The sequence below is a fragment of the Podarcis cretensis genome (genome assembly GCF_951804945.1).
Source record: "Podarcis cretensis genome assembly, chromosome: 5".
Lineage (NCBI taxonomy): Eukaryota > Metazoa > Chordata > Lepidosauria > Squamata > Lacertidae > Podarcis > Podarcis cretensis.
Genome location: NC_137174.1, coordinates 67,674,809 through 67,702,186, shown reverse-complemented (window position 1 = coordinate 67,702,186; position 27,378 = coordinate 67,674,809). Strand labels below are relative to the sequence as shown.

General features: G+C 41.5%; 2 protein-coding genes across 2 annotated transcripts in view; one reads left to right on the top strand and one right to left on the bottom strand.

The window, feature by feature from the left end:
• The window catches only part of LOC307216064 (vertebrate ancient opsin-like), a 104,834-nt gene that overhangs the window by 6,797 nt on the left and 70,659 nt on the right, over positions 1 to 27,378 (top strand). The window contains exon 2 of the mRNA XM_079975909.1: positions 7,926 to 8,254. Coding sequence (XP_079832035.1) covers positions 7,926 to 8,254 — 329 coding nt within the window. The remainder of the gene's footprint in view (positions 1 to 7,925; positions 8,255 to 27,378) is intronic.
• Positions 1 to 27,378, bottom strand: part of LOC307216071 (G-protein coupled receptor 35-like) — a 307,342-nt gene that overhangs the window by 228,946 nt on the left and 51,018 nt on the right. The window lies entirely within an intron of this gene.

The following is a 27,378-nucleotide window of genomic DNA, read 5'->3' as shown; positions in this document are numbered from 1 at the left end:
CAGAGTGGTACCTATTTATCTACTTGCACTTTGATGTACTTTTGAACTGCTAGGTGGGCAGGAGCTGGGACCGAGCAACGGGAGCTCACCCTGTCATGGGGATTCGAACCGCCGATCTTCCAAGTGGCAAGCCTACTAAATAGGTCCCACTAAATTCAGTAGGACTTGCTGTCTTGTAGGGATGTTTTTGGGATCACAGCCTCAGAAACAGCAGCTGAGACAAAATATGCCTGCTTTCTCCAGCTCAGTCCACTTCAGATATTTTCAATTACAATTCTCATCAGTCCCAGCTGGCACAGCCAATGGCCAAAACATCTTGAGGGCATCAGGCTAGGGAAGGATGACCTAATCAAAGCTCCATTGACTGCAGTGACACTGAGGAAGTGTTTGAGGGATCATCCCCTCCATTTTGAATGCCTGTGGTGTGACTTGAAACCCATCAAGCTGAACCCATCATTCTGCCTGGACACTGAAGTCTAGCTCTGAGGGCCTTCTGGTGGTTCACCTTACTGTGAGAAGTGAGGTTACAGGGAACCAGACAGAGGACCTTCTCAGTAGTGGCTCCCGCCCTGTGGAACGCCCTCCCATCAGATGTCAAGGGAATAAATAACTACCTGACTTTTAGAAGACATCTGAAGGCAGCCCTGTTTAGAGAAGTTTTTAACGTTTGATGTTTTATTGAATTTTTAATATTTTGTTGAAAGCCGCCCGGAGTGGCTGGTGAAACCCAGCCAGATGGGTGGTGTGTGTATGTATAATTATTTTATATTATATTATTACAATTCAAATTGTAATACAATAAAATACAAGGGATGAAATAAGCAATACAAATACAATTAAAAATCAGTATGAATATTCAGTGCTGCAGACCACCTGAATAAAACTCATGGTCCACAGAGCACAGTTTGGGAACCCCTGCCCTATGAAACAACTTTTGGACTCAATGGGACTTACTTCTGAGCAGCCATCAATAGGCTCTCACTGTACGGCTTCATTTGCACACAGATGTAGCTGAATGTTCACCATCATACCTGAGCTCCTGGCAGATAACAGTTTTCTCAAAGCTAATCAGAAACATTTCTGTTCTGAAAGTTAACCTCTGCACCTGACAGAGACACTGATGAGAAGCAACTGGGAGGCAGACTCTTGCCTAATGTGGAAATGTTGCATGACAAGTGTTTTGTAGACATGTGGAGAATCGAGGGAAACTGTTGTGTGTGTGTTTTTTAACAGCACTTTGCAAGTATGGAAATAATAATAATAATAGAGCAGGTGACAACTTGGAGGGAGATTTTGACTAACATGCCATGTATTTTGTGCATTTCATTGCACATTGCCTCTAGCACTTATATAGCATAGTAGCAATATATAGATATTAAAAAGAAATAAACTGTTTGCAATGTCACATTGGAGAAATCCAGAGGTGCTCAAAAGCAGGGAACAACAACAACAACAATTTCTACCCCGTCCAGCCACTCTGGGCAGCTTCCAACAGAAGGTTAAAAATACATTAAAACATCAGTCATTAAAAACTTCCCTAAACAGGGCTGCCTTCTAAATGTCATACAGTTGTTTATTTCTTTGACATCTGATGGGAGGGCGTTTTACAAGGTGGGTGCCACCACTGAGAAGGCCCTCTGCCTGGTTCCCTGTAACCTCACTTCTCACAATGAGGGAACCACCAGAAGGCCCTTAGCGCTGGACCTCAGTGTCCGGGATGAATGATGGGGGTGGAGAAACTCCTTCAGGTATACAGGACTGAGACCATTTAGGGCTTTAAAGGTCAGCACCAACACTTTGAATTGTGCTCAGAAACATACTGATGCACAAACATATGTCTTACCGTTCTTAGATCTTATGACCAGTTGCTGTGAGGACCTGAGGGTAATTGCCATGACAGCTAGAGACAAGCTCTTCCCATGATCCAACAAATCCAGTGATCATCACATACCCTTGGTTCTCTTGGTCCTCCCAGTGTGCCAAAACCTTTGCTACTCCATTTGTTGGGTAGATAATGATGCTGAGGAGCTGTGGAACAATGCTCTACCATCCATCCCCCCCCCCCGACCTTTTGCTCCTCTTGGAGTCCTTCAAAGAAGAAATGGGACTTTGTTGATCTTATTTCAGTGGGACTTGCTCCCAAGAAAGTGCAAGGATTGCAGCTTTTGTTATATATTTTGTGGCTTATTTTGCACCACTGAACAAGAGTGTTAGTCATGGCACCTTAACCTTGAATCGCAGCTGTCTCTTTTTTTTTATTATTTTATAAAGATTTTTATTAATTTCCAATTTTTTTAACAAAAACAAAAGACAACAAAAAACAGACAAACAAAAAACTCATATTTTCATAACCTTATTTTCATAACCCTCTTTTCCCGGACTTCCCCATACCTTTCCCTTTTTGCATCCTTAATTTAGTACCCTTATTCAGCAACCTATCTTGCCCAATTAAATATAAATTCGTCCTCTTTCTCTATTCCACCCTAAATTTTAAACCCAATTATCGCTGCAATTCTACGTCTTCTTTTCCCTCAGCATTTTAACACTCCTCAGTTTTATAATAATTCTTAAGATACATCTTAAATTTCTTCCAGTCTTCTTCCACAGTCTCTTTCTCCTGGTCGCGGATTCTGCCGGTCATTTCTGCCAGTCCCATAAAGTCAATCACTTTCGCCTGCCATTCCTCCAGCGTGGGTAGCTCTTGTGTCTTCCAATACTTTGCTAGAAGAATCCTTGCTGCCGTAGTAGCGTACAAAAAGAAATTCTTGTCCTTCTTCGGCACCAACTGGCCGACCATACCCAAGAGAAATGCCTCTGGTTTCTTGTTAAAGGTGCACTTAAGCACTTTCTTAATTTCATTGTAAATCATTTCCCAGAAGGCCTTAATCTTTGGACAGGTCCACCAAAGGTGGAAAAAGGTACCCTCAGTCTCTTTACATTTCCAACACTTGTTATTGGGCAAATGATAAATCTTCGCAAGCTTGACTGGGGTCATGTACCACCTATAAATCATTTTCATTATGTTTTCTCGTAAGGCATTGCATGCCGTAAATTTAATACCTGTGGTCCATAACTGCTCCCAGTCAGCAAACATAATGTCATGACCTATGTCCTGTGCCCATTTAACCATAGCAGACTTCACTGTCTCATCTATTGTATTCCACTTCAACAGCAAGTTGTACATTCTTGATAAATTCTTAGTATTGGGTTCTAACAATTCTGTTTCTAATTTCGATTTCTCCACCTGGAAACCAATTTTCCTGTCTTGTTTGAAGGCCTCCATTATTTGAAAATAATGGAGCCAATCTCGTACCTTGGACTTTATTTTCTCATAACTTTGTAATCTAAATTCACCACCTTCTTGTTCTAAAATCTCAGAATATTTCGGCCAATTGGTTGTCATATTAAGTTTCTTTACCTCCTTAGCTGTCTCTTGCACACATACTCCTAAATGAACTGCATTATAAAAATTGCAACTTGAAAGAGCAAAGCTTTTGAATCTTGACCTGTCAGTAATGTCTGCGTCATACCAGACAACCTCTCAGAATCAAGATGAACATGTTATAGATGACAAGGCCAGCATAGGCCCGTGTTTATGAAAATTGTGTTTCCTCTTTTTATTTTGGGTCTGCTAACCACAATAAATTAATAATGATGTTTGCCATTTCTAAAAATTATTAATTACCATTTATCTACACCCTTTGCAACATATGACCTGCCATTTTACTGACAGAACCTTTTTTTAAAAGAGAAAGAAAATTTCCTTTGCAGGTCTTTTTAAAGCCTAAACAGTATATAGACAAAGCAATTTTATTTAGTGAATGCCAGCAGCGCTCACAGAATTTCAGTACGGAGGTGAAACAGTTATTTCTCCCCCTTCAAAAAAGTGGCATTTGAATCAGACAATCAAATAAGCCATTATTATTGACAGCCTAGTTGCATGGTGTACTCTTAGAGATTGACAGCTTGCTTAGTTAGATTTAGCAACACATTTAGCAGAATAATGTCTTTAGAGTGAGTTTTCTGTTGTAGCAGCCGTGCATGTTTTCATACATGTTGCACTTTTTCATATGTGAAAGCAAAATGACCCTTTCCCAAAGTGATATATATAGTTATACATATTTATGTGGGTTAAACCACTGAGCCTAGGGCTTGCTGATCAGAAGGTCAGCGGTTCGAATCCCCGTGACGGGGTGAGCTCCCGTTGCTCGGTCCCTGCTCCTGCCCACCTAGCAGTTCGAAAGCACATCAAAGTGCAAGTAGATAAATAGGTACCGCTCCAGCGGGAAGGTAAACAGTGTTTCCGTGCACTGCTCTGGTTTGCCAGAAGCGGCTTAGTCATGCTGGCCACATGACCCAGAAGCTGTACGCCAGCTCCCTCGGCCAATAAAGCAAGATGAGCGCCACAACCCCAGAGTCGTCTGCGACTGGACCTAATGGTCAGGGGTCCCTTTACCTTTACCTAGTACTCCAAAGTTCCCTGTAATCAAGGAGTGGGGAATCTTTTTCAGCACCTTCCTTTCTGGGAAATGTTAAAAGAGCCAAGGGCTGGGGGGTGGGACAGAGGCAAAAGTGAGTGGAGCAACTGCTGTTAAATTTTACCTTTCCATAGTAGCCTGGCTTCTATACATATTTCCAGACCCCCTTTTCCATGCACACAGGAGCCAACTCCTAGGGGCTGGGGGGTCTTGCCCCCCCCCGAAATATTTACGCTCCTCCCCCACAAAATGATGGACATTGCAATTCAAATGGTGTGTGTGCACCATGTCATGTGATTGCTTATGCAGGGCTTATCTGCCCCCACATTTTATTCAAATTGGCACCTCTGTCCACGCAGATAAGCAAGATGCATTATCAAAGTTCAAGGGACACATTCCAGCTAGGCGAAAATACCTGAGGTACAAATATTGCCCCTCCCCCAGACCTCTCATAGAGGTAGTTAATGAAGAAGGGCCTCAGCTGATGATTGCAGCATCTGGGTTGGTTCATCAGGGGAGAGGGGGTCCTTGAGCTATTGTGCCTGCAAGTGCAGTCAAGAGATATTCCCTAGACCCTGGGACATTTGATGTTTCCTTTTTGGTTGACACAGAACATTCTAGCTAATAAAGTAGTGTTGTGAAATCTTGTAAAAAAATCCATAGATTTATTATCAAGAGATATTATTTGTATACAACCTTCTTTCTCCTTTTCTGCCTTTCTTCCTGGTATCCCGAAAAACAAAAGACAAAGAAGTTCCCATGATAAGCTTGCTTTGTGTGCCAAAGGCTTTCTACAAAATTCAATTAAGTTAGTAAACAGTCTCTGGCTCCAACGTACTTTATTGATATTGAACTGGCTATTTAAAAAATATTGGTGGAAAATCTCCAACAAATCTAGGGGAAGGGAAAGGGGTTAGTCAGTAAATTTCAGGTATCCAGTCCTCCTCAGATCCATTTTGGATTGAACTACACACTCTGGAGTCTGGTCAATTTTGAAATTGCCCCAATTTTCTCTGGAGCCATTGACCTCATGCCTTTCTTTTTGCAGCTTACTAGTACATGGGAAGCAGTATGGATGACTCAGACAAATGCCATGGCTACAGCTTTGGTCTTCGATAAGAGGAATATATTGTTAAGAACCATGGGAAAATTAATCAATAGCCTTGTTCCCAACACTCTTAAATTTTGCTCCAAGCAGCACCTCAGTTCCTGCAACATGAAGGTGAGAAGGGTTTCTAGGAAAGCTGAAACAGGGATTGAGGCTGCTAGTCCCAGGAATAGAATGTCTTCACTAGCTAACAGGGCCAAATCTGCCTCAGACCCAGTCTGGCTCAGTTTTAATCTCATTATTCCGGATAATAATAATAATAATAATAATAATAATAATAATAATAAATTATTTCTACCCCGCCCATCTGGCTGGGTTTCCCCAGCCACTCTGGGAGACTTTCAAAAAAATATTAAAAACTCAATAAAACATCAAACATTAAAAACTTCCCTAAACAGGGCTGCCTTCAGATGTCTTCTAAAAGTTGTTTATTTCCTTGACATCTGATGGGAGGGCTTTCCACAGGGTGGGCGCCACTGCTGAGAAGGGAAATTTTCTAGGGAAAATATGGATGAACCAATCACTGTTTGCAACCATAGACTGATAGATGGTGTGAGTGCAAGAATGGCTTTTCATCTGTATTTGAATGAAAGTTATTGGCATGCACACTCATTTTTTTTTGCATCTCCTACCTCAGTAGGATTTGGAAACATCCACATCAATTTTACCAGCTTTAGAGAAACAACTTCTTACCTTTATCCTGATACTTCCTATGAATAAAGCTGGCCAACTTACATACACATTTGAAGGGGATGCCCATGATACCATGTATGATGCCTGTGATAACTGATGCCTGTGATAATTGCAGTAGGTATGGCATCCATTTAGCATGTGCAGAAATGATGTAATGTTAAATAATGACCCTCTTGAGTCTGATTTTTTCTGGTTTTTAAGAAACATAAATATGTAATTGTGCACTGACTTCAGCAAGTCTTTCCTGCTGTCTCAATAGTGAGAAAATGCCTCCTGGGTGATCTGCAGACTTCCAAATACATAAAACTTGCAATATGCTAGTATCCTCAATGCATAGTTTTGCATATTGAGTGGACATAGATACAGTGGTACCTCAGGTTATATACGCTTCAGGTTACAGACTCCGCTAACCCAGAAATAGTACCTCGGGTTAAGAACTTTGCTACAGGATGAGAACAGAAATCATGTTCCAGCAGTGCAGCGGCAGCGGGAGGCCCCATTAGCTAAAGTGGTGCTTCAGGTTAAGAACAGTTTCAGGTTAAGAACGGACCTCCGGAACGAATTAAATACGTAACCAGAGGTACCACTGTACTACATTGCAATCTTTAGACATGAAAATGTGGAAGCACACCTCTGCTGGTGCGTGAGAAGAGTTGTTCTTCTGCAGAATATTTGGAAGAATAAGGAGATAGAAAGAGACGCTCTTGCCTCCATTTTATGTATAATCTAAAACAGATGGGGAACCTGGTGGCCACAGTGTGATGGACTACAACTTCCATCAGCCCCAGCTGGCATGTCCAATGGTCAGGGATTGTGAGAGTTGGAGTCCAATAGCATTTGGAGCAACACAGACTCTTTACCCCTTTAATACAGGAACTTGCAGCCCTGGGTCTGGTAAGTGCCTGGACAAAAAATGCTATTGTAATACATAGCACCTTCAGTTTCATCATGGAAGAAAGGCAAGATATTAATGCAACAGATGAATAATAATTTACAAGAATTTACTACGTAGTTTCTAAAAGGTCAAGCTAGCTACAAGGCCAATTCTGAATGCAAATGATCTCTGAACCATTGCTTTACCACTATTTGCATTTATTTACACACATGCAGGATGAACACAGATGGAAACACTCAACTTAAACAGGCTGTTTCCAGTCTGCCTCACATTGCAAGCCTATTCCTCATGTCACACACAGAGACCTTGATTACATTTGGTTGGGAAGAGGATATTTGCTAGCCCTTCAGAAGGCCAGATATTGAGATTCACAGCCAGCTATTTAGTTCCCATGACAACATATTACCTGCAATTTGTCTAGCAATAGATCATGCCAGGCTCGACCTGGACAACTGGCTTGACTACTTCAGCAGTCCTATTCTTCTCTAGATCTCAAACATAAACCCATACTTGGAAAGTACTTTGGAGGTCACCTAGTTCAATTCCCTGCTCAGAATAATATGGTCACACAAGTAGAGAGGGAACAGTAGATATGAGGCCAAGGTGGTTCAGGAAATAATTTGCTAATGGATGGGTCTCATGGCTCAAAGTGTTTCTTCAAAGCCCTCAAAGCCTTGTTTATAAGATGCACTTGTTCGCTTACAAAACAGTTGTCTGAAATAAAACAAAGTAATCTGCTGTTACCTTACAGGTACGGTGTCACTCATATCCCTGGCTGTGCTTTCGTATGAACGCTATTGCACCATGATGGGTACAACTGAAGCTGATGCCACAAACTACAAGAAAGTATGGCTGGGAATCTTCGTGTCCTGGATGTATTCTTTATTCTGGACCTTGCCACCACTTTTTGGATGGAGTAGCTATGGACCAGAAGGACCAGGCACAACATGTTCAGTTAACTGGCATTCACGGGATGCTAACAATGTATCTTACATAATTTGCCTCTTCGTCTTTTGCCTTGTCCTTCCTTTTATCATTATTGTTTACTGCTATGGGAAGCTGCTGTGTGCCATAAAGCAGGTGAGTGGATTTTTCAATCTTTTCGACAGAGTGTCAGTGTGTTGTGTTGCATCCAATGGCAAGTCAAAGTCAGATCAAGGTACATGCAGGTCCCACTTACTGAACACAATGCTTTCCCTGGAATTCATTCATTAGATGAGCATTTGTATGAGTCCACAGTTTCCATTGATTTCTATAGGATCATTTCTCATATAGGATTTGTCCAATCTCCCTACCCCCTCTCTCCATGGTTTCTTCCTGAAATGGCTGCAGCCAACTAGCAAAAGAGAGGCAAAGGAAAAACTGATTTGTGGATTTTTGTAAACGATCAGGGAATTAGCCGGACCTGTGTGCACTTGGCAGAAACAACCAGGACCTTGGACAGCTCTAAAGGGGCTCCTCTGGCTGAAACATTTTCCTCCAAAGATGCTTATCTAAGTGGAGAACTAGATCCTAGTGAAGTTTGGCAAACGCAAGTCAAAGTCAGATCGAGATAGGCTGGAGTGCAGTAGACTACCTCCCTGGAGGTAATGGCTGGGTGGTTAAAGGGCCATAATCTTATTTTACAGTACAGTATTTGACTTCTGTAAGGCTGGGGAGAAAGAGGTACTGCAGGGGACTCATCCTTTGAGTCAAAGGTGGTGGCAGTTCTGTTCCCTTTAAAGGAAATTGCATTTCCAGTAGTCCAAGTCATATGAACATTTTCCTTTTGCTGAAGATGCACCATGAAAGCAAATGATTTATTTGAAATAAGAGTCTTTATACGGTGAGCAAACTAAAATTAAACACTAAAAGGGTAATGTAAAGATAAGATTGAGTCAGTGTTGGCGCAAGTAAATATGTTAACATAATAATAATACCTGAAGGAGCGTCTCCACCCCCATCGTTCTGCCCGGACTCTGAGGTCCAGTGCCAAGGGACTTCTGGCGGTTCCCTCGCTGCGAGAAGGCAAGTTACAGGGAACCAGGCAGAGGGCTTTCTTGGTAGTGGCACCCTCCCTGTGGAACGCCCTCCCTTCAGAAGTCAAAGAGAAGAACAACTACCAGACTTTTAGAAGACCTCTGAAGGCAGCCCTGTTTAGGGAAGCTTTTAATGTTTAATAGGTTATTGTATTTTAATATTCTGTTGGAAGCCACACAGAGTGGCTGGGCCATAGCCAGATGGGCGGGCTATAAATAATAAATTATTATTATTATTATTATTATTATTATTATTATTATTATTATTAGTCCATTTACAAGTATTGAGACTAAGAGTCTATATAGTAAACTTGATTAAAAAGCAATTCTCTCCCCAACCCGCCCCTCCGAACAATAATTCCACAAACAATAACCACTGTGGACAGGTCAGTAAACTTTAAAGGCAAATTATTGCCAATTTCATGGAAAAGTCATGATTTAGAATAAAGGATAGAGCAACATCAAGAAGAATAGGTGTAATGCTGTGGAAACATTTAAATTGTGTGGAAAATCACATAAAATATGAAAATCAGCCAGAAAGGAAACATTGGGAAGATGGACTAAAGAGCTGTCCTAATGCAGCCACAATCTTCCCTCACCGCTAGTCATATTTTTTTCTACATTAAACAGCCCTCGACTGTTTGATCAACTTCCACTTTGACTCCCCACCCTCATTTTGTTGCAAATTGAATTCATCAGAATTCATGGCCTTTTCAATTACCTTCATTTAGTACTTCTTTTTGCAAATGCCTTCTCTTATTTCATAGCAAGCCACCTTAACTTTGCTGTTGTAACCATAGTGAAATTGACTTGATACAGTTTGGTATTTTGTTTGTTTTCAATTGGTGAAATGACACACTTCACTGAAGCCTTCAACATGAGTTTATAAATAGCCTTCATATCTCCTGACGTGATTCGCCGCTTGTATATGTGCATCTTTGCTTCCTTTTAACTTTACCATTTCATATCTGAGTAATTTCCCCCATAAAATATAAATACAATGGATCTGGATTGTTTACACAAGGTTGCCACCCACTCACATAGATATTGAATCCTTTGCAATGGTTGCTGCTTTTACAAGTGGTTTGACAAAACTTAACCCCTTACAATGGCTCTTGATGCTACTTATGAAAGTGGTGGAAATGAATTCAAGATTCTTATTGCGTGGCTCAGAGGTGGAAGGATGAGTGCAGGTGGGGGAATCTCATCATGGAAAGATGAACAACAGCACATCTTCATTTGTTTTGAGATCCATGTGCAAATCCTACTTTGCAGAAGAGATTCTGGGCACTCTTCAAGTAATGGATCCTGTTTGCACAGTGGAGCTCCCCCACCTTTGCTCTGCCATACACCCCTTAAAAAAGTTCTGGGGTTCCGCAATGCACCAGAGCAGATTGGGGGGGGGGAATGGGGAGGAGCAGAGGGAAAGTTATGTTGCACAAACACAAATACTTGCACTGAAGGGACATGTTAATTGGATACTGCCCTCCCATTCAAATTTCCTTTCCCACATTCTCGTGGAGTGGGGTGGGGTGGGAGGGCCAAGCGAAATCACCTCCTGATTTCATCCTATCTGCTCTGGCCTACTAGCATTCTCCATCCCTCTATGTGCTGAGCTGAGCTTCTTTCGTAGCTTAGATCCAGCATTTGTTCATGACAACCACTTTATAATGTCAAAGAGAGAATGGTAAAATGCTCTGCGCACAGAAAAAGGCAACAGAAATGGAGGTGCTCTTAATAATTATGTGATGTGAGCTGGTAGTACTGCAGAATCACAATAACAAGGCCATTTGGCTTGATTTGGTTCAAGACTGGAGATAGGGTACAGGAGAATATAAGTTTTGATAGCACAATCCAAACCCAAGATCCTACAGGTTGAGCAAGTTTAGAATAGGTTGTAACTTACTCATCCCAGCTCAGCCAGAGATACACTAGCATAAGTCTCTCAAGCTGGCTGAGCTGGAGCTGTGATGGCTTAGCCCATAGAGCTGAAGCCCGTGGAATTTACACCATCAGGCATGGGACAGGACAAGGAGAGACTTAAGAACATGGTGGAATTTATGCTCATAAAAAGGGTAGTCTAACTATATTTTAAAGACTGGGTCCCTGTCATTTTCACTCATGGATTGTGAATGGTTGATGCAACTGCTTCAGGACATCAAGGTTTCTGTCATATGTCATATACAGGTGTATCAAGACAATAGATCCTGTTTGGCTTTGCTGAACTCAGAGAGTTGCAAGCAAAGAACCAAATACTTGCAGATTAAGTTACATCATGCAAGAGAGTGTATTCAGAAAGGACTCATTCAAGTGTCCTGCATGCCAGGAAATGAAATTCCTGCAGATCTGTTGTCTAAGGTAGTTAACAGAGAACAACTTAAGGTTTATGTACAGCGTTTGCAATTGGGTTGAACCACAGATACTTCAGGTTACACGGAAAGGGGGAGGATGTTAGAATATAGTTTCGTTCCACCTTTAGAACAGGCATGTGGAGTTGTTGTATGTCACATGTCTGTTTACTTCCAGCACAGTCTGCTGGGAACTTCCGTTGTATATAGCTTTTGCCTATGCTTTTTGCTTGGACACGAAGGGAAGTAGACATGTTTTTCCGGACATTAGAAAAAAAAAAATTCGGCTGAAAACGGGAAAGGCAAAAATTAAGGAAGTCTGCCTCCCCGGAACTGCAGAAGAGATAAAGCAACGAAAATCAAGCTGCACTTAAAGGGAATCTTTCTAATTTTTTTAAGCTGTCAAACTGACATCGGACTTAAAACCTCCCCCCAGATTGGCAGGAGAAGGGGGGAAGGGATTGGAACGTTGTTAACCTGCTGGAAAATTAATGGAAAATTAAGACCTTCCATTGTCAAACCCCCTGGGGTCGGGCTGCCCAAACAAGACACCGGGACGTGAACTGTCAAACTTTGAGAAGTGGGGACTTGTTTGTAACAAAGTTACCGGACCTTAGACGTACTTTGTTGCATTTTGGCCACATAGAAAATAGAGACTTTACAATTTGGATATTGGAAAATTTCTGGCTACTGTTATACTTCCTTGCCTCTTTGTTTTCTTCTATCTCTGCCATTTGGATACAATTGAATGCTCCCTCTAGAGGGTTTTATGTGAAACTGTTGCACTTGAAGAAGTAACAGTGGGATTTTCCACCTGGGAATCAACTCTGTGAAAACGACCTTGAGGATATGAGTGCCCCTACAGATGAGATAGTAACAAGGCAGAAAGCAAAACAATCTCACAAGAAAAGGGCCTCTATATCAGGAACTGCAGCTGTGCAGGAAAAAACACCAGCTTCTATGGATCCTATGACTCAGGCACTACTTAAAATAAATCAATCCCTGGAAGCATTGACAAAACTATCGACAGAGAATTCTAAAAAATTAACAGAGTTGACAACAAGGTTGGATGTGAACACAGCTAGTGTTACATCGAACACAGATTCTATAAATAGATTAATTCAGGAAAGTTCAGAAACACGAAAGATTGCAGAAAGTGCAAAAACAACGGCAGAAGAGACAAGGGAAAAATTTGGGCCTATTATTAAAAAAGTGAATGAGCATGATGCAGCCCTCTCCTTACTGGAACTTCAACGTAAAGAGAAGAATTTAAAATTTAGATTGGTGCCTGAAGGGGAAGGGGACAACCTTGTGAAATTTCTTACAGAGAACATCATAACTTTTTGGCAGGAGGAATGGGAGGAAGATGAGGAACTTGAGATAATATCAGCCTTTCGATTGGGTAGAAGGCAGGATAAAAAACCAAGGGACTGTCTAATTACACTGAGATCAAAAGAAGAAAGAGACAGAATATTGAATTTGCATTATCAAAAGGCATTGGTGATCCAAAATTGTCAGATACAGATTTTTAAGGACATCCCTAAATACATTTTAGAGGTGAGAACATATTACAAAAGTTTAGTAGACCTGCTGAAGAAAAACACTATACCATTCAGATGGGAGTTTCCACAAGGACTGTCCTTTAACTTCAAAGGAAGGAAGATTAAAATAAAAACAATTCAGGACAAAGAACAATTTTTGGAGAAGTACCTAGAGGATCTGCAGAAAGGAACCGTGGAGGAGAGGGAACCACCTGATATAGCAAATTTGTCATTTGGACTTCCACTACCACCATCGGAGGAAGAGCAGAAGCTTGGAGCAGTTGGAGGAACAGCTACCTAAATACAAAATGTCTCTGCAACTCCTTAGCTGGAACTGTAACGGTTTGAACCTTCCTCGGAAAAGAAGACAGGTTTTTCACATTTTGAAGAAAGAACAATTAGACATAATATGTTTGCAAGAAACCCATATTGCCAGGATACATAGGAAATTACTGATAAACAAGAGACTCGGTCAAGAATTTATCTCATCAGATAAAGTAAAGAAAAGAGGTGTGGTGATCTATGCAAAGGAAAAGTTGGCTCCAAAATTGATATTCAAAGATGAACAAGGAAGATACCTGGCAATTGAAATACAAATTCAAGGAGAAAAGATATTAATTGTGGGAGTTTATGCCCCAAATGAAGGGAAGGCTGAATTCTTTAGGAAGTTGCATGAGACATTAGTTGACTTTTTAGATTATAAAATCCTAATGATGGGAGATATGAATGGAGTTGTCTCAACAAACATGGATAAAGCACAGAGACAAGTGATCTCGAAAGAAGGGAGACTACCAAAGATCTTTTTTGAAATGACTGAAACAATGGACTTGATTGATATCTGGAGAACAAAGAATCCTTTAGAGAGAGAGGGAACTTTCTTCTCAGAAGCAAAAATGACATGGACAAGAATAGACCAAATTTGGATTTCTAGCAGTCTGGCGTCAAGAACAAAAAAAGTAGAAATATGCCCAAAAACGTGCTCCGACCATAATGCGGTTAAGATGGAGATGAAACTAACAACAACTGGTTCCTTTAGATGGAGAATGAATGACACCCTATTCAAGGATGAAGAGATCCATAAGAAGGCCCTTAAAACACTAAAAGATTACTTTGAGATTAACAGGAAAACAGATGTGGAAAAAAGAATAATTTGGGACGCAAGCAAAGCCGTGATGCGAGGTTTCCTAATTCAACAAAATTCTATTAAGAGGAAGCAACAAAATGAAAAGAAGGAAAAAATTTTAGAAAAAATAAAAGAAGGAGAGAAGAAGTTGAGGTCCAAACCAAAGTCCCATGAGATTTTGAGAGAAATAAAGTTTCATCAGATGCAATACATGGAGCTCATGAACCAACAAATAGAATGGAAGATAAAGCAAATGAGACAAAGAACTTTTGAATCAGCGGATAAATGTGGGAAACTTCTGTCATGGCAATTGAAAAAAAGGCAGAAAATGAATACGGTAACAAGTTTAGAAATGGATGGAAAGATTATCCACAAACCCAATGAGATCAACAATTGTTTTCAAAGCTTTTTTAAGAAATTGTATGCACAAGGGCCAACCAACGAGCAAGAAATAGAAGAATTTATCAGAAAATACGGTTTACCAAAAATCTCAGAACAAAGTAAAAGGATCTTAAACGAGGAAATAACAGAACAAGAAATAGAGGGTGCCATTCAAAATATGAAATTGGGAAAATCACCAGGACCAGATGGCCTGACGGCCAAATACTATAAAATGCTGAAAGAATGGTTGATACAACCATTAAAGGAAGTTTGCAATGAAATTTTGAAGGGGAAAAAGGCACCTGAATCGTGGAAAGAGGCTTTCATCTCACTTATACCGAAAACAGAGACTGAAAAGAACCAGGTTAAAAACTACCGCCCTATATCTTTGCTTAACGTGGATTACAAAATTTTTGCAGACATTTTGGCAAAAAGATTAAAGAGAGTTCTGGCAGAAGAGATTCATAAGGACCAAACAGGCTTTCTCCCAGGTAGACATATGTCAGACAATGTGAGAAATATTATAGATATTTTGGAGCTGCTGGACGTTGACATTAATAGGAAAGCAGTTTTGATTTTTGTGGATGCGGAGAAAGCCTTTGACAACATTTGTTGGACTTTTATGAAAAAGAATCTCCAAGGGATGGGGGTAGGCCAAGGTTTTGAAAACGGTATAGGTGCGATATATTCTCAACAAAAAGCCAAATTAATTGTAAATAATGTGGTAACAGAAGAAATACCTATAGAAAAAGGTACACGACAGGGTTGCCCAATATCCCCTTTACTTTTTATATCAGTCCTGGAGGTTTTGTTAAACATGATCAGAAAGGACCAGTTGGTTAAAGGAGTTCAGGTCGGAGTTAGACATTATAAATTAAGAGCATTTGCAGATGATCTAGTATTGACCTTGCAACAGCCAGACACTAGTACTAAAAGAGTATTAGAATTAATTGAAATATTTGGTCGAGTAGCAGGTTTTAAATTGAACAGACAAAAAACGAAAGTGTTGGAAAAAAATTTAACAATGGAAGAAAGAGAGAGTTTTCAGAATGAAACAGGCTTGGAAATAGCAAAAAGGGTAAAATACCTGGGGGTAAACTTAACATCTAAGAATGTGAATTTATTTAAGGATAATTATGAAAAATGTTGGTCAGAAGTTAAAAAGGATCTGGAAATATGGTCAAGGCTGAAACTTTCCTTGTTAGGCCGAATCGCTACTATTAAGATGAATGTATTGCCTAGAATGCTGTTTTTATTCCAGACGCTGCAGATTGTGGACAAGATGGACTGTTTCAAGAAGTGGCAGAAAGACATATCAAAATTTGTCTGGCAGGGCAAAAAGCCCAGAATTAAATTTAAGATTTTAACTGATGCAAAGGATAGAGGGGGGTTTGCCCTGCCGGACTTAAGACTCTACTATGAATCAGCAGCTTTTTGCTGGTTGAAACACTGGCTACTTCTTGAGAATACTGACATTTTGGATCTGGAAGGGTATGACAATAGTTTTGGTTGGCATGCATATTTATGGTACGACAAGGTAAAGGTGTATAAAAGTTTTAAAAACCATATTGTAAGGAAAGCATTGTATAACGTTTGGACTAGATATAAAGATTTGTTGGAAACTAAAACCCCTAGGTGGGTGTCACCAATGGAAGCTAGGGAAGTAAAAAAGCTTAACATGGATTCTAAATGGCCAAAATATCATGAGATTATAGAATACGATGGTGAAAGGGTGAAACTTCAGAGTTATGAGAAACTAAAACCTAAGGTTCGAGATTGGTTGCATTACCATCAGATAAATGAGACGTTTAAACAGGACAGGAAAATAGGATTTCAGAAAGAGAAGTCAAAATTAGAAACAGAATTGCTGGAACCCAATACTAAGAATTTATCAAGAATGTATAACTTGCTGTTAAAATGGAATACACAGGATGAAACGGTGAAATCAGCTATGATTAAATGGGCACAAGATATAGGTCATGATATTATGTTTGCTGACTGGGAACAGTTATGGACCACCGGTATCAAATTTACTGCATGTAATGCTTTAAAAGAAAATATTATGAAAATGATCTACCGGTGGTACATGACCCCAGTCAAGCTAACAAAAATTTATCATTTGCCTAATAATAAGTGTTGGAAATGTAATGAGACTGAAGGCACTTTCTACCACCTTTGGTGGACCTGCCCAAAGGTTAAAGCTTTCTGGGAAATGATCTATAATGAAATTAAGAAGGTCCTTAAGTGGACTTTTCCTAAGAAACCAGAGGCTTTCCTCTTGGGTATGGTGGGCCAAGTGGTGTCAAGGAAGGATAGGACTTTCTTTATGTATGCCACTACAGCAGCAAGAATTCTACTGGCAAAGTATTGGAAGACGCAAGAACTACCGACTCTGGAAGAATGGCAAACAAAGGTGATTGACTTTATGGGACTGGCTGAGATGACGGGCAGAATCCGGGACCAGGGGAAAGAGACAGTGGAAGAGGACTGGAAGAATTTCAAAATATATCTTAAAAATAACTGTAAAATTGAGGAATGTTAAGATGTCAGGGGGTAAGAAGTAAAGAATTGCAGCAGTAAACAAAAAAACTTAAGAAATATTTACGAAAAGGAACTAAGACAATGGACTTAAGGGTTGCTAAAGAATTTTTAAACAAGGATGCAGGGATGGGGAGGTATGGGGAAGTCAAAGAAAAAAGGCTATGAACCGATGAGTATGAAGTTATATTGTGTTACACTGTTCTTTATTTTATGTGTGGAAAATTAATAAAAATTATTATAAAAAAAAAAAAAGACATGTTTTTCCTTTGTCCTGCTGCTGAATAAATGTTTGTAAATATGCTTACGTATGCCTCTGTCTGCCACTTCCGTTGTGAAGAGTTATTCACTCTGCTGATTGGAGCATGCTCGAGTTGCTGAAGGCTTCTGAAGCTGTGTGCCACTGTTTGATGCTGTTCCAAGGGAGACCGGAGTTCGCCCGGCTGCCAGCCAGTGGGCTGAAGGCCTGCCAATTGCCCCCCGTTCCCAGGTCGCATCTCAACAGCTGGGACCTGCTCAGACAACAGTAGCCCCGCTGTTGAACAGAGCTTGGAACAGGGATAACTTACACCACTTTTACATCAACAAGCTGACATTCCAACAGCTTCTTATATTTAGGATTGCCCCACCTGGTATATTTGAGGTTCCAGTCAAAGGAAGCCCGCAAGCATTCTGTCAGGGGAAGCAGCTGAAAAGCAGTCATCCATTTGTCTGATTATTGGTTTGGTGATGTTTATTAATTTTGTATAAAAACATCAGTGTATGCATGTGAGCCGAAAAGGAACACACGTACAAACACGCCATCTTTTACTCTCCACCCACACTACAACAAAAGAAGCTGCAAGCATGCTGTGCTCCCAGGGACTGTCTGGCAATGGCACATGAGCAAAGTCAAATGCAAAGCAGAACAATTTTCTGCATATTTGCTGAATGAAAAATAGGTGTTTGCTGTGTGGAGGAGGCAGGCTGCAAGACACATAATGGAAAGCAGAAGATTCATGGGTTGGAAAATATGTGTGTCTATGTGTGTGCGTGAGAGAGAGACTGCACTAAAGTGCACCAGCTATAGATTTTTTGAGTTACATTCATTTTAAAGGAACACCCAATGGCTTACTATGGGAGGTGGGAGAACCCAAAGACTAGCAACTAAATAGAATTGTAGAGTTCATACCATTGAAGGTTCTAGGGGGCCGAAAAACATGCCCAAGCATCACCCTATGGAAAAGTCTGTCCAGTTATGAAACATACCAGGAACGTAGGACTGTAGGCCAAAGGAGTTTCTGCAGATTGTTAGCAAGAAGCAAAAAAGCAAAACAAAGGAAAAGATAAATGCTAACAAAATATTAAAACTGAGATAGAATAAAGAAGCTGCTTAATTGTTAATCCTGTTCACACAGTTGTGCAATTACAGAAATGAAAATACTTGTACCAATCAATTAACCTCTCATGCATAAATTGCAAAGAGGTTTACCTCATTGCCTTCCAAATTAACAAAATCCCTCTTTGGGAACCACGGTTTTGAAAATGAAAAATAAAAATAGATCAATTGTTTGTTAAGTGATCAGCATGCTGACAAGCTCTTGTTCTAGTTTTCTTTTTATAATTGAGGCCCTAAAAATAAACACATTTCTGCCTTATGGAGAGTTTTAGTGGTTCAGCTGCTCAGGGGATTGTCCTTGGTAAATGAAGCTGAAAAGTCGCTGTGTGGCTCATTTCACATGGTGACATATGAGAAACGGTAGATGGGAGCTGTACCCTAAATGGGCCAGGGCCCATCCCCCAGGCTCTGAAAAGACACAGCTGCTTTTCTGAGGTGAAGAAAAGAAAAGGAGGGATACAGGCAGCGGATGGAGACTTCCTGATGCTGCTTCGCACAATGCAGACCTACAAGGTATGATACATCAGGTGGGCCTAGATTCATGTTTTTTTCTATTCCCTTCAGCAGGGCAACATTATCTCTGCAAGGCCCAGGGGTTTGAGGTGGTTGTTGTTTCAGTTTCTGCAAGCTTTGGGATTCATTCCATTTTGCCAGTACTTCTCTCTTGAGTGTATGGTGCCATACTCAAAGAACTGAGTTTGCTATTTGTGTATAAGATGATGATTGAAGTAACATGACCAAATAGCAGCTGGGAGCGTGAGCAGCACTAATAGTAAAGGGGATGAATACTTTACCTCAGTTTCCATGTCTCCATTGTTGGCAGAGTTACTTGAGTAATGCAGAGAGAAAATCCTGGTAGATGTTTACTGGACAAACTGAACAAAACTTTATGTCACTTAAGCAGAAAGAAATAGAGGGTTTTTTATTTTTTTGACAAGCATTGCTCAGAGCAGGAAGACATTCAACTAAACATCTGCAAGAAAACTTCCTCACAGCTAGACAGCCTATCAGAGCATGCACTACCTCACGAAAGATCATGCCATCTTCCATCCCTGCTTGCTATGCAACACTGACACCCTCTTGGCTCATTGACTTACTGACAACAGAATTATCCCTTAAGTTACACACTGAATGATCTCTGCTGTTGCACCTCCAACACCCAAGCCACAAATCTCCAGAATGCCCCACCAACTTTATACCCTGCAACTGAAGAGCCTTTTTTGTTTTTTAAGGGCTGCTTCTAGCTTCTTAAGGATGCACTCAAAGATTTACTTTACTGACAACTAACAGAGCATTGATTTGTGGAATTATGGATTTCTGAGTGCCATTCTCCCTCTGCATGTGCCGCTACACTGAGCAAGACGTATTACTTAGAGGCAAAGGCCACAGTCCTATGGGAATCACACATTAGTCACCTGTAACCTGGAGTCGGAGTGCTTTTCTCTTGCCAAATGTGTGGGAAGGATTAGAGTCTAGTTACTATTAAGGGAACAGAGGAAAGAGCTACACCAGGCAATTTCGGCAATTTCCTATGCAGCTGACAGCAACTATTGTGCTCCAGCTACTTACCTCTCATTTGCTATTTGCTGCCCAGGATCAGGTGCCGACATTTGTGCACACAGCTGCCTTATCCTCTTTTCCCTGGTTCTTGAGTATCAAAACAAAACATTTGAAATAATAATAATAATAATAATAATAATAATAATAATGGAGCAGGAGGAAGGGAGAGATAGATAGAAGAGATAGTTACTGGAAAGGGTGCAGAAAAAGACAACCAAAATGGTCAGGAGACTGAAACACCCTTCCTTTGAGGAAAGTTTGATGCTTTTTAGTTCAGCAGAAAGGTGAGTAGATGGAGATGCACGTGGCATGAAGAAAGCAGGTAAGGATACATTTTCTCTCCTCTCTCATAATAGTGGGGCCTGCTGTCATCCCCCCCAAAACAGAAGTACTGTCGTATCTTGGAAGTCAAACGGAATCCATTCTGGAAGTCTGTTTAACTTCCAAAACGTTCGGAAACCAAAGAGCGGCTTCCGATTGGTTGCAGGAGTGTCCTGCAGCCAATCGGAAGCTGCTGAAGCCACGCCAGGCATTCGGTTTCTGAAAATCATTTGAACACCGGAACGCTCACTTTCAGGTTTCAATCATTCAGGAACAGATTTGTTCGGGAGCCAACGCGTGTTTTCATTGCCAGTGATTGCAGCTTTGATTTGAACAATCCGTTCTACACCTCATCCTCCTTCTGCTGGCTGTTCTGCAGGCAGTGGGCTGCTCAGTGATAGGCAAATGCCAGTGGAAGGCACCTCGAGGGGTAGAATTATCCCTTTGGTGTCTCCCCTTTTGGGATGCCATTGAGGTCAAGGAGTGCACCCAGATAGTGGCAGACGGATGGTGGAAGGACCCTGAGGGAGAGGCAGGGAAGAGAAGATCTGCCAGTATGCAGTGGAATTCCTCCTTCTCCTCCAAAACAATGACAGTCTGGAAGTGACCATTGTTGCCATAGAAATCTTTAGAGATGTATCTGAAGTGTATTATGGTGCTTATATTGAGCATGTGCATAGCATGTGGTGAATGTTGTGCATAAACACACAGGCATATACTCTCCTGTGGAATTGTGGAGTTTTTCTTACTATCAGAGATTTGCCCCTTTAATCCAGAAGTATTGTCAAGCATCCAGTTTGAATTGAATTTAAATTTCATTCTTAAACTGGACACTTCAGATACTTCTGGAATATTTAAAGGGGTTGTTGCTCCCCCAAAGACAGCAATATGGGAGAGGCAGCTTTTCCTGTTACTCCAATGGCAAGAAATGGCCCTCTGTGCAGTTGGAGGAACTTCAGCTACACCCAAACACCCTTTTTGCAGCTCGAAGTGACATGGCTGACATGAATGGAGTCATGTGGTAACCACTTTACAAATATGGTTTGGCATAAAAAGTGGGACTGCTTTCACACCTCTGCACCTAAGCAGCAATGGGTATGGCTTCTATAGTGACAGTTGCAATGGCATACATTCAGCCACTCATGAGGCGAGGTGAGGTGACCATTTCAGGTAGCAAGATCCATAAGGGCAGCAGATCCCAATGTAGATCTTTATTCTTGCTTTGTTCCTGATTTCACTCCCTGCTTCTTCCCTGGTGGGGAGAGGGCAGCCATTTTGTGGTTTGTCTCAGGTGCCGAAATGTCTTGGGCTGACCCTGCATTCAGCATTGCTTTTTAAAACAAACAAACAAACAAACAAACAAACAAACAAACAAACAAACAAACAAACAATTTTGGGTGTGTGCACTGAAACACCCACCCACAAAAGCCAAATAGAACTCAGCTTAAGGTTCATTTTCAAAATTTTAAATGTAAATAGCTGCAACATGCTATTCTTAATTTCATTAATATTTTTAAGTCCCTTCTCTGCCTCATATACTTTCAGTTTGTTTGCTAATGAAGACACGGAGTTTCGGTCATAATTTTCTTGCTTTCCCTCAGCTGAATTTAACTTCTGCATTGTCAAAGGTTTGCACACAGAGGCTTGAATTTTAAGCTGGTCATTTTCTGCTAACTGTCCCCAACATTAACATTGCCTCCTGTATCCTATCCCAAATCATTACTAAGTGTCCCCCATCCCTCAGAGGAAAAGGGGAGCAGGAAATGTCTTTTCCATGGATGGAACTTTGTTCTGCCACTGATGGGAAGTTGGGATCCAAACCAAGGGCTCCACTATGCTGCACACTTTTCGAAGCATAAACTTAGAGGAAACGAATCTTCCTCTCCATCTGAAACTCCAATATCTTTTCTGCATCCAATCTCATCTGAAACATTAATTGACTGATTTAAAAGACATAATCCTAGACTGGAACGATTTATCTATAAGCAGCAATTTGTCTTGCTTGACAAGATTGTTGGCTGCTTATAAATACAGAGATTGTGTCTATTTTTTCAGAAAAAAATTTATCATTATTTCACTTTAGTTGCAAACTTTAGGACTCTGTCATCCAGTGGTCTGATGCAGAATAATTTCCTGCAAGCAACTCCCTGGGAATACTAGATCAGACTAGATTACATTCATTCTATAATATATACTCTCTAAAATGTTCAGAGAGAAGTAAATTGGTTTCATATACTTTCAGATAAAAAGCTCATATTTTAAATTGTCCATTGGATTTTTGCTTTGCGTTGAGGAAAAGGCTGGAATTAAAATCTATCTATCATCTATCATCTATCATCTATCTATCTATCTATCTATCTATCTATCTATCTATCTATCTATCCCCTTCATGGATCACTGCCTTGCCGTGGCGAAGGGGCTTGAAGAACTCAGAGAAGCTATGAACTATGCCGAGCAGGGCACCCAAGATGAACAGGTCATAGTGGAGAGTTTTGACCAAACGTGATCCACCTGGAGGAGGAACCGGCAAGCCACTCCAGTATCCCTGCCAAGAAAACTCCATGGACAAAGACAACAGGCATATAAAAGTTATGACGCTGGAAGATGAGCCCCTCAGGTCAGAAGGCATCCAACATGCTACTGGGGAAGAGCGGAGGACAAGTACAAGTAGATCCAGAGCTGATGAAGCGGCTGGGCTAAAGCCGAAAGGACGTTCAGTTGCGGATATGCCTGGAAGCGAAAGGAAAGTGCAATGCTGTAAAGAAAAATATTGCATAGGAACCTGGAATGTAAGAACCATGAACCTGGGTAAGTTGGATGTGGTCAAAAATGAGATGGCAAGAATAAATATTGACATCCTGGGCATCAGTGAGCTAAAATGGACGGGAATGGGCGAATTTAGTTCGGATGACCATCATATCTACTACTGTGGGCAAGAAACCCGCAAAAGAAATGGAGTGGCCCTCATAGTCAACAAAAGAGTTGCGAAAGCAGTACTGGGTTGCAATCTCAAAAATGATAGAATGATCTCGATACGAATCCAAGGCAGACCTTTTAACATAACAGTAATCCAAGTTTATGCACCAACTACTGGTGCGGAAGAAACTGAAATTGACCAATTCTATGAAGACTTACAACACCTTATAGAAGTGACACCAAAGAAGGATGTTCTTCTCATTATAGGAGATTGGAATGCTAAAGTAGGGAACCAAGAGATAAAAGGAACAACTGGCAAGTTTGGCCTTGGAGAGCAAAATGAAGCAGGGCAAAGGCTAATAGAGTTCTGTCAAGAGAACAAGCTGGTCATCACAAACACACTTTTCCAACAACACAAGAGACGACTCTACACGTGGACATCACCAGATGGGCAGCATCGAAATCAGATTGATTATATTCTCTGCAGCCAAAGATGGAGAAGCTCGATACAGTCAGCAAAAACAAGACCTGGAGCTGACTGTGGCTCAGATCATCAGCTTCTTATAGCAAAATTCAAGCTTAAACTGAAGAAAGTAGGAAAAACCACTGGGCCGGTAAGATACAATCTAAATCAAATACCTTATGAATACACAGTGGAAGTGAGGAACAGGTTTAAGGATTTAGATCTGCTGGACAGAGTGCCTGAAGAACTATGGATGGAGGCTCGCAACATTATACAGGAGGCAGCAACGAAAACCATCCCAATGAAAAGGAAATGCAAGAAAGCAAAGTGGCTGTCCAACGAGGCCTTACAAATAGCGGGGGAGAGAAAGCAAGCAAAATGCGAGGGAGATAGAGAAAGATACAGGAAATTGAATGCAGATTTCCAAAAAATAGCAAGGAGAGATAAGAAGGCCTTCTTAAATGAGCAATGCAAAGAAATAGAGGAAAACAACAGAATGGGAAGAACCAGAGATCTGTTCAAGAAAATGGGAGATATGAAAGGAACATTTCGTTCAAAGATTACCATAAAAGGTAAAGGTACCCCTGCCCGTACGGGCCAGTCTTGACAGACTCTGGGGTTGTGTGCCCATCTCACTTAAGAGGCCAGGGGCCAGCGCTGTCCGGAGACACTTCCGGGTCACGTGGCCAGCGTGACATCGCTGCTCTGGCGAGCCAGAGCCGCACACGGAAACGCCGTTTACCTTCCCGCCGGTAAGCGGTCCCTATTTATCTACTTGCACCCGGAGGTGCTTTCGAACTGCTAGGTTGGCAGGCGCTGGGACCGAGCAGCGGGAGCGCACCCCGCCGCAGGGATTCGAACCGCCGACCATTCGATCGGCAAGCCCTAGGCGCTGAGGCTTTAACCCACAGCGCCACCTGCGTCTCAAAAGATTACCATAATAAAGGACAAAAGTGGTAAGGACCTAACAGAAGCAGAAGACATCAAGAAGAGGCGGCAAGAATACACAGAGGAATTATACCAGAAAGATATGGATGTCTCGTACACCCCAGGTAGTGGGGTTGCTGACCTTGAGCCAGACATCCTGGAGAGTGAAGTTAAATGGGCCTTAGAAAGCACTGCAAATAACAAGGCCAGTGGAAGTGATGGTATTCCAGCTGAACTATTTAAAATTTTAAAAGATGATGCTGTTAAGGTGCTACACTCAATATGCCAGCAAGTTTGGAAAACTCAGCAGTGGCCAGAGGATTGGAGAAGATCAGTCTACATCCCAATCCCAAAGAAGGGCAGTGCCAAAGAATGCCCCAACTACCGCACAATTTCACTCATTTCACACGCTAGCAAGGTTATGCTTAAAATTCTACAAGGAAGGCTCAAGCAGTATGTGGACCGAGAACTCCCAGAAGTGCAAGCTGGATTTAGAAGAGGCAGAGGAACCAGAGACCAAATTGCAAACATGCGCTGGATTATGGAGAAAGCTAGAGAGTTCCAGAAAGACATCTACTTCTGCTTCATTGACTATGCAAAAGCCTTTGACTGTGTCGACCACAGCAAACTATGGCAAGCTCTTAAAGAAATGGGAGTGCCTGATCACCTCATCTGTCTCCTGAGAAATCTCTATGTGGGACAAGAAGCTACAGTTAGAACTGGATATGGAACAACTGATTGGTTCAAAATTGGGAAAGGAGTACGACAAGGCTGTATATTGTCTCCCTGCTTATTTAACTTATATGCAGAATTCATCATGCGAAAGGCTGGGCTGGATGAATCCGAAGCCGGAATTAAGATTGCCGGAAGAAATATCAACAACCTCAGATATGCAGATGACACAACCTTGATGGCAGAAAGTGAGGAGGAATTAAAGAAGCTTTTTTTGAGGGTGAAAGAGGAGAGCGCAAAATATGGTCTGAAGCCTAACATCAAAAAAACGAAGATCATGGCCACTGGTCCCATCACCTCCTGGCAAATAGAAGGAGAAGAAATGGAGGCAGTGAGAGATTTTACTTTCTTGGGCTCCATGATCACTGCAGATGGTGACAGTAGCCACGAAATTAAGAGACGCCTGCTTCTTGGGAGGAAAGCAATGACAAACCTAGACAGCATCTTAAAAAGTAGAGACATCACCTTGCCAACAAAGGTCCGTATAGTTAAAGCTATGGTTTTCCCAGTAGTGATGTATGGAAGCGAGAGCTGGACCATAAAGAAGGCAGATCGCCGAAGAATTGATTCCTTTGAATTATGGTGCTGGAGGAGACTCTTGAGAGTCCCATGGACTGCAAGAAGAACAAACCGATCCATTCTTAAGGAAATCAGCCCTGAGTGCTCACTGGAAGGACAGATCGTGAAGCTGAGGCTCCAATACTTTGGCCACCTCATGAGAAGAGAAGACTCCCTGGAAAAGACCCTGATGTTGGGAAAGATGGAGGGCACAAGGAGAAGGGGACGACAGAGGACGAGATGGTTGGATAGTGTCTTCGAAGCTACAAACATGAGTCTGACCAAACTGCGGGAGGCAGTGGAAGACAGGAGGGCCTGGCGTGCTCTGGTCCATGGGGTCACGAAGAGTCGGACACGACTAAACGACTAAACAACAACAACAACATCTATCTATCTATCTATCTATCTATCTATCTATCTATCTATCTATCTATATCTATCTATCATCTATCTATCTATCTTACTGGCTTGCCCCATCCACTTTGGGCAGCTTCCAAAAATATATAAAAAGATAACAAAACATTAAACATTGAATAGCTTCCCTATACAGGGCTGCCTTCAGACGTCTTTTAAAGGTTATGTAATTACTCATCTCCTTGACATCTTCTGGGAGGGCATTCCACAGGAGGGTGCCACTACTGAGAAGGTGCTCAGCTTGGTTTCCTGTAACTTTACTTCTCACAGTGAGGGAACTGCCAGAAGGCCCTCAGACGAGGAACTCAGTGTTCAGCCTGAACAATGGGGGTGGGTGGGTGGGTGGGTGGAGAGGAGACAATCTTTGAGGTATACTGGGCCGAGGCCATATAGGGCTTTAAAGGTCAGAACCAACACTTTGAACTGTCTTTGGAAATGTACTGGGAGACAATGTAGGTCTTTCAGGACCAGTGTTATATGGTTCTGGCGGCCACTCCCAGTCACCAGTCTAGCTGCTGCATTCTGGATTAGTTGTAGTTTCTGAGTCACCTTCAAAGGTAGCCCCATGTAGGGCGAATTGCAGTAATCCAAGCAGGAGATAACCAGAGCATGTACCACTCTGGCGAGACAGGCTGGATCTAGACACATCAAAGAAGCGTTTCAGGTAAATGCGTTGCAGACTTTGTATGAGAAACCGGGTTCGCAAAAATGGAACTCCACAGCTCCATCTGGTGTCACAGTATTAGAATGCATAAACAACACATGCAGTATAATGTGCTTTTTCTTTGCCAATGTAGCTGAGTCCACAGTGTGCGGGCTGGTAGGGTCTCAGCCGATGTACCAGACAGAGCTGGTAGACTTTAAATGCATACTTTAAAACTAGGCAGAATTTTTTTCCCCTTTCAACAATCATATTAATTCAATTTTTTTAAAAAATGAATAACCTCACATTCTATAAAAAGCCACAAAATCAGTTCCCCTTAATC